At 42.9% G+C, this 7836-nt stretch overlaps 1 protein-coding gene across 1 annotated transcript; it reads right to left on the bottom strand.

Moving 5' to 3' along the window:
- Nucleotides 1–3658: 3658 nt before the first annotated feature.
- On the bottom strand, nucleotides 3659–7506 carry LOC131233674 (protein NRT1/ PTR FAMILY 4.6-like). The gene is made up of 4 exons (XM_058230464.1): nucleotides 6856–7506; nucleotides 6328–6463; nucleotides 5613–5830; nucleotides 3659–5233 (listed from the first exon to the last, which is right to left on the bottom strand). Exons 1-4 carry the CDS (start codon nucleotides 6856–6858, stop codon nucleotides 3770–3772), a joined length of 1821 nt encoding a protein of 606 aa, XP_058086447.1. The 5' UTR covers nucleotides 6859–7506; the 3' UTR covers nucleotides 3659–3769.
- Nucleotides 7507–7836: the final 330 nt, after the last annotated feature.

Genomic DNA, 7836 nt, shown 5'->3' on the forward strand with positions numbered 1-7836 from the left:
TTGATCATTGGGAGAGGAAAACTATCCTTGTGACATGCTTTGTTTAGGTTCATGTAATCGACACACACCCACCATTTTCCATTGGACTTCTTCGCTAGTACGACGTTGGCGATCCAATTGGGATAATAGATTTCTTCAATGAACCTGGCCCCAAGGAGCTTTTCAACCTCTTCTCCAATGATGGCATATCATTACGGCTGGAACGCTCGTCGCTTTTGCCTTATAGGTCAATAATCGGGGTCCATGTTTAATCTGTGAACCATGATCTCTAGCTTAATGCCACGCATATCCCTGTGGGACCATGCAAAGACATTGGCGTGCCGCTTCAATAGGTCAACAATTTCACCCCGTGGGCAACAATGAACCGACCTGCACGGTTCGGGACGGGTCGTCATCGCAAAGAGGTATGACTACTAGTTTTTCCATCGGGGATCCTCTTTCGAGGAACTCATCTTAGGGATCAAACGATGTGACAGTCACTATATTTTTCACGCTCTTACCCTCAGTGCCCTAGAATAGCACTAGCAGGCCTCGTGTTAATCGCCCCTGACTTGCCCAACACAGTGTTTGGTGGGGAACTTCATCATGAGGTGGTAGGTTGAGACTACCACCTTCATGCCATTAAGATATGGTCGGCCTAGGATGAAGTTGTAAACGGAGGGACAATCTACCACCAGAAAGTCAACCACTGTCGTTGTTTAGTTTTGTCCTTCTCCTACGGTAACTGGAAGTAGTATGCTCCCTTCGAAGATGACCAGCTCTCCGGCAAATCCAAGCAGAGGAGTTTGGACAGGTCAGAGGCGAGACCTTCTGATCTCCAATTTGTCAAAGGTGACAACAAAGACAATATCGACTGAGCTGCCCATGTCCACCAAAATACGGTGCACTTTATGGTTGGACACTATCATAATTACCACTAGGACATCGTCGTGTGGATGGTGGACTCCGTGGGCGTCCTCCTCGGTGAAGGTAAGGTCATCGGGGGCCATCTTCTGCTCTTTTGGGGGTCTGCTGGTGATGTTAATATGATATTCTTAGCTTCTAGGGTGAATGCTCCTGGTATGAGCTCTGCGGGCTCTATTCAAGTCCCCTCCTTTCGCGGACCCACTAAATATGGTACGAATCTCTCCTTTTGCTTCGTTATCATTCTGATGGCTTTGATGTTCGGTCATTTGATCTGGTCGCTCCTCTCTTCTCCTATAGACATACTCTCGCAAGTGTCCATTGTGAATGAGGGCCTCAATTTCTTCGTTGAGGTTGAAGCAATTGCTGATGGCGTGCCCTTGGTCACGATAGAAGTGACATTACTTCCTCTTATCTCATTTTTTGGCATCAGTTTTCATCCTATTCGGCCACCTTAAGATCCTTTTGTCATGAACTTTCATAAAAACCTATTCGGGGGTAGTGTTTAAGGGAGTGTAGGAGTGGAATCTACTTTCGGGCCTCCGGTACAGGCGTTGACTCTTTCTTGAGTCCTCATCCCTTCTTCTTTTGTTGCTGACAGCCTGTGGCTGCACCTCCTCTCTGTGTTTCGTCCTTAGCCGAACTCCCAGCACTCTGGGTGGCTTTTTGTGAGTTGAAAAGCTCCTTGGCATTAGAGTATTTCTGGGCGAGGTTAAGGAGGTCGACTAAGGTCATTGGAGGGTTCTTGCCGATTGAGAAGAGAAACCTTCATTCTCCGAGATTAGCTATCATTGTGGCCAAGGCTATCTGATCTGAATAACCTTCTACTTGCATCACTTCCTGGTTGAACTGCGTGATGTAGTCTTTAAACAGTTCGTCCTCCCTTTGGGTAATAAATAGTGAGGAGAGTAGTCGTTGGTTTTCGCCTATCCTTCCTGCTAATAAACTACATGATGAATGTTTTGTTGAGCTACATGAACGAGTTGATAGACTTTGGCTTCAGCTATCGACACCACTTTCGTGTAGCTCCTGATAGAGTCAAGGAGAAAGCTCAACACATTACTGAGCTTGATGCGCTGTGAAGCTCCATCTACACCCTGAACAATCCCAGGTTGCTAGACCCGAGAATAAGGGGTGATCTATGACATTCAGAATCTGGGCGGGAGCTGAGCTCCCATGATATCGTTAGTGAATGATGGTTTGATCTTCTCCAGCATGGCTTCAATGGAGGTTGAAACTTGTGCGTGGTAGGCTTGGCGGATGTCACTGATGTGACCTCGCGGTTCCTTCAACTCAGCTTCCTAGGGGACCTCATTCTCTCATATCTCAGGAAGTACTTCGGGGGGCCTTTCCACGTCTCCGATTTTCTGGCGTATGGCATAAATTGGAGTTGTCGAGCTTAGTAGTCTTCGCAGTCCAAGCTGGCACTTGACTGGGCTACCCTAGTTGTAGTCCAGATTCGTGAGGATTCAAGGGAACCCGTGGGGGATGGGACTGCTCGGTGGTAGCATCGACCTCTGCCTACGTCTCCGATTTTCTGGCGTATGGCATAAATTGGAGTTGTCGAGCTTAGTAGTCTTCGCAGTCCAAGCTGGCACTTGACTGGGCTACCCTAGTTGTAGTCCAGATTCGTGAGGATTCAAGGGAACCCATGGGGGATGGGATTGCTCGGTGGTAGCACCGACCTCCGCCCCATGACTAGGAGGTGGATCCTACCTCTCCAGAATCCACATTAAATAGTTCATATTGTCGTTTAAGTGGTTTTCCAGAAAGACGAGTCTTCCACTCTAGCTATAGGACCTGGGTGTAGGTGATGCGGGGGTGGATCCCGCCTGATGTTGAGAAGGTACATTTCGAATGTCGACAGAACTGAGGCTGGTGTAGGCACCGCAATGGCGGCTAATGTCTTCTTCTTTCCTTTTGCCATTGTAAATAAATTGGTAGTGAGATCCTTTCACACCTTCAAGATCCTTTATCAGTAGACTGGACCACTATTTATAGCCTTGGGATGTCCTCCTTGGATGGAAAGCTTTCCTACTTGGCAAGTAGTTGTCTTTTGAGATCCCCGGCAGAGATCTTGGAACAACCTTAGCGATAAGATCAACTAGTCGGAACTAGTGGAGGTTGCACTAGATGGCTGAGGTCGACCAGATGATGTCGAACTTGAGGTGAAGGTCTGAGGCCGTCCTGAGTTGGATGTCGGGTCACAATTAAAGTCAATGTCGATGCGTACTAACCAATGTAGTAGTTCATCGGCTGGTAAGAGTTCATTAGGAGCTTGGATTTCTTCAACAATAATCGAAGTGTCAGGTCGTTTGCAAGGCTCAGGTCTAGTTGTCAAGCTGGATTGTCCCTCCAGAGACACTATAGTTTCTCTCACACAGATCATACTTGGTCGGTCCTTTTTTATACATAACACAATACATTTAGTTGCATTATAGGCTTCCCATACAACCAGATGTTTCAACATGTAGGGCAAGCTAGTTCTCCAATTAGACATTGATTCATTATAACGAGTTAAATTATCAATTTAAGAATCCACTTGATCAGGGGGACCGTTTATGATTGATCTAACAAAACACTTTAGTCAAATGGTGCCTCGATTTGATCTATGGCTTAGAAAACAGAGAGTTGTAACAAAGATGACCACCATTCTAAGGGTAAGAATCATCAGACTCTGGTGATTTTTGCTCAGAGACTGTCGAGATCAACAATCACAAAATGATGAAAATCCATTAGTCGTGGAGAGGAGCACGGAGCTAATAAATCTTTATTATAATTATTTCAAAGAGACAATAACTGAAATAAAACCAAATAACATCTCTGGTCATTATTAACGTTGACATCAATTCAATATTTTGGCATTCTATTTTGAATCTCCTTTTGACAATAACAAATCCTGATTGTCATTCATATCAGAAACTAACCCCGTCCCTGATTGCTTGTACTTGTACCAATTCGCCCAGTAGAGGTAGTTGAGGAAGTTGAGGAAACTGAGGATGGCAACCAACCAGTAGAACAGATCGAGGTGGTTTGTGTTGAGGTTGTTCCCATTTAGCCAACCTTTGCTGCTTGTAGAATTCTTCGTCACGGCATTGACGACATTGACTAACACAGAACTGAAGAAAAACCCAAGAGCCATGGAGCACCAAGCGAATGCAGTGCCCAACGACCGAAGCCCTGTTGGAGCTTGGCTGTAGAAGAACTCAAGTAAACCCACGAAGGTGAAAAGATCGGCGATCCCAAATATAAAAAATTGGAAGCTCAACATGAACACACTCATGGGTAATTTAGTCATCATTGGATTGGCAAAAACAAGATGGTGTTCCTTTGCCACGTCCTTACGCTTTGATTCTACAATCGCAGCTGCGGCCATGGAAAGGATGGACAGGACTAATCCAACTGCCACACGTTGTAGGTGGGTGATCCCAGTTTCCAGTCCTGTTAGCTTTCTAGCAAAGGGAACAAACACCCTATCATAGATGGGTGTGAGGATGACGATAAAGGTCATGGGAATGATAGGTAATGAAGCCGGCGGTATCTTGAGGCTCCCTACCTTGTTATCCATTGTAATCCCTTGTTGGACCGAAAACGTCTGGAGCTGAGCAAGACATGTGTTCATCAGCAAAGTGCATGCGAAGATGGGAACCATCCTCAGTAGAATCTTCACTTCTTCAACACCTGTGACTGTGCATAGCTTCCATTCACTCGTGTCGCTTACAAGAGCTTCTTCATTTTGGGGAAGGATTGCGGCCTTGTCTAAGAACCTAAATTGTTGTGTGTGGTGAAGTCTATCCTTATCTGAATTCTTGCCGGTCTTCTCTTCATACAGGTGAGATTCGTTGTTTGGTAAGTCAAGATTACGGTTCCTAAAGGCCGCCACAAGGACTTGAAGGATCTTAGTGAAGGGACTTCCAGCTGGGATCTTGTTGCGATACATGGTGTATCCCAAAGAGACAATGAGGAGGCCAAGAAAGATGGCTGATGTTGAAATGGAAAGAGCAACATCCCATCCCTTATTGTCCTGAAGCCAGACGAGGAAGGTCACACCAATGGAAGAGCCTACGCAAAGACTAAATAGGAAGAAATTGAAGAAGGAAGAGATGAGACTGCGCTCCTTTGAATCATTCTCATCGAACTGATCAGCACCTAAGGTCGGCAAAGTTGCCTTGAGGCCTCCTGATCCCAATGCAATCAGATACAGACCCGAGAAAAGAAAAGTGGCCTTCCTTCCATTAACATGTTGGCAGTTGGCAAGAGGATTGAATATTTGACATGGTGGCTCTTGAAGCGACTTTACGCGTGCTTGGATGGTGAGTAGCATGAAGCCCTGGCAATAAACCAAAGAAGCATTCACATCGTGGAATAGGAAGAATATCCCCTGTTTGGAATTGGAACCTACCGGGGAAAGATATTGTGATTTTTTTAAAAAAATAAAAAAGTGAAAAAACCCCATCTGACAAACATGCTTGCTCATATTACAAACACGTCCGCGCCACTGGCTGACTTTTTTAGATGAATTAAAGTTGAAAATTAGTCACAATTATTTCAGTGACTTAATACTTATGTTGACATTATTATAATAATATGACAATTTAGATGGCATTTTTATCATAATATATTTTCCCCAGAGGTTACAAACAAGGCCTGTAAGGTAATAAAAATCCGAATAAGGCCTATAAGTTAACTTGAAAGAGAGCGCCACTTACCAATAATTCAAAGGAGCCAAAGATAAGGAGGGTCTTTGATCTTGTGAGATAGGCATCGGAGATGAAGGCCCCCACCAAAGAGAGTAGGAAGGTTGTTCCCATATAGTTGGTCAACATGTCCGCCGATTCTGACATGCTGTAATGCATGTGCAAGTAGAAATATGTTATCAAATTCGCTGATGTTCCAAGGTTTGCCATGTTCTCCAGAGCCGCCGCAGCTTTACTCATTTACCACATGTATAAGATGAGGAAGAAGCATTAAAACAGATACATATATAAAACACGAGATTAGTAGCTAGACATCTGTATTAGAAATAGGAGAACCCATCACTTAGCATGCCAGCCCATATTTCCTACCAACATGCCACTTGTGTAGGACATCTATGCAATACAAAGGATAGGTACTGTTGTGAAGATTGCCTTTCTTGAAAATTAAGCTGAACCACTCATTAGGTGGGCCACACCTCTACATTGAGTCAGAACAAAGTCTATTGTCCATTGATTCCTACAGTGCGCCCCACCTGTTGAGCAGACCCAGCTGATGTTTGTGCCAGATGATCTTCATAGTGGGTCATACTAGAGATATCCAATGTGGTATCATGATTCTTAGGTACCATCCCAGTCTGAATCAGTTAAAAAGGATTTTTTCGGGCGCAGCACGTGTGTGTGTGTGTTTATAGACAGATAGAAGGCATGTGTGTATGTATATGTATACCGAAAACGAAGATGGTTGCCTTAATTCCTCCATGCCTGAACTTGTTAACAGGGTTACCCTTGTAATCAATGAAACCATCTACTGCGCTTGACACAACCCCTTTTTCACTATCTTTGGAGATTTCCATGCTTTTCTCCTGTAATGTTTTTGAGAAAATGGGTAAGAGAGAATCCATTAATGAATTTGAAAATAAAACCTACACACATTTTTTTCTTTTTTGATAGAAATGAAAATTTGGCAAGATGTAGAATTTCATAGAATAGACAAAGTTGAACTTAAAATATAAAATCATAAAATTCAAGAAATTGCAATCTAAACACTTACGAAACAATAAAAACATATGGAATCGAATTCGCCATAGAAATAATAAATACTTTAAAGTATCAAATAAGACCACGGTGACGAGTTCGTAATTGAATAAATGAAATTATGAAAATTTTGACTTAAAACGTGTCTTAAACTCTAAATCATTTCTAGTAGAAAACTTGGACAAAACAAAATCCTCATTCACAAAAGAGGGATTAATACCATTGTTTGTAATAGAGTGGAAGTGAGTGTGTGTGGGCGCTTTGAATATAGGAGAAGCAGGAAAATATAGTTGAGGGACAAGGTGTGGGAGACTATTATTTATATAGAGAGATGGCAGTTCTCTTTGTAAGGGAAAGGACAGGAAGAGGGAAGATACCTTACGACTAATTTATGAGAAGTAAAATTATAGATGTGCAATTTTGGATTTATTTTCTTTTGGATTCTTCTATAAAGAAGCAAAATTTTAATCCTTGGTAGGTGAAATTATTGAGGTACCCTTTATCATTTTGAGTGGTGGGTGGATAATCTATGGTATGAGAAGAGGCTCAGAGTGGTTTTTTTCCTTCTTTTTTCACATTCAATCCATTCATCCATCATGTGCACCCCATCCTATTCTCTTTTGATCTCAAAACGCATGTTGATCTAAAACTCAAATGGACCACATCATCTAAAATCATGCCTTAAACGTTAAAAAATGTCATGTTGTGACACACCTGAGTTTTGGAATGGCCTGATTTTCGGGTGGCCATTCATGCCTGGTTGGATGCATCTTCTGATGGATTAGATTAAATCATCCACACGTCAAATTCATATATTAAGTTTATTGTAGAGACGTTTGTATTCGATCCACCATCAAAGAAGCCCTGACATTGCAAAATCTCATTTAAAACATGTGAATTTCCGCTCTTATTTGCCGGATCCAATAAATTGGCAGCAAAATAATGTTAGAACAAGAAAAGGGTACTATAGTAATACTCAAAAGAGAAGGAGAGAGAGAGTGTTTGCCATTCCTGGTGCATTAAACATATTTTGTACTTGCTAATAGATTCCCATATTAACGCTTCTATATTACGAGCTTTGCAAACCCTTGCACGGGCAATACACATGCCAAAACATATGCGCGTGTGGCGCGCATGTGAAATTGATGTAGAGCGGGTTGCAGACACTTTCATGGCCAAGATGGACCAGAAAAGGCCCGAT

The sequence above is a fragment of the Magnolia sinica genome, chromosome 18 (genome assembly GCF_029962835.1).
Source record: "Magnolia sinica isolate HGM2019 chromosome 18, MsV1, whole genome shotgun sequence".
Classification (NCBI taxonomy): domain Eukaryota; kingdom Viridiplantae; phylum Streptophyta; class Magnoliopsida; order Magnoliales; family Magnoliaceae; genus Magnolia; species Magnolia sinica.

Bases quoted from the DNA above. Each gene is read 5' to 3' on its own strand.
- LOC131233674 (XM_058230464.1), bottom strand. The intron at 5,831-6,327 runs GTATACATATAC...AAATGAGTAAAG, and splicing joins GGCAACCATCTTCGTTTTCG to CTGCGGCGGCTCTGGAGAAC. The intron at 5,234-5,612 runs GTAAGTGGCGCT...GTTTATTGCCAG, and splicing joins TTGGCTCCTTTGAATTATTG to GGCTTCATGCTACTCACCAT.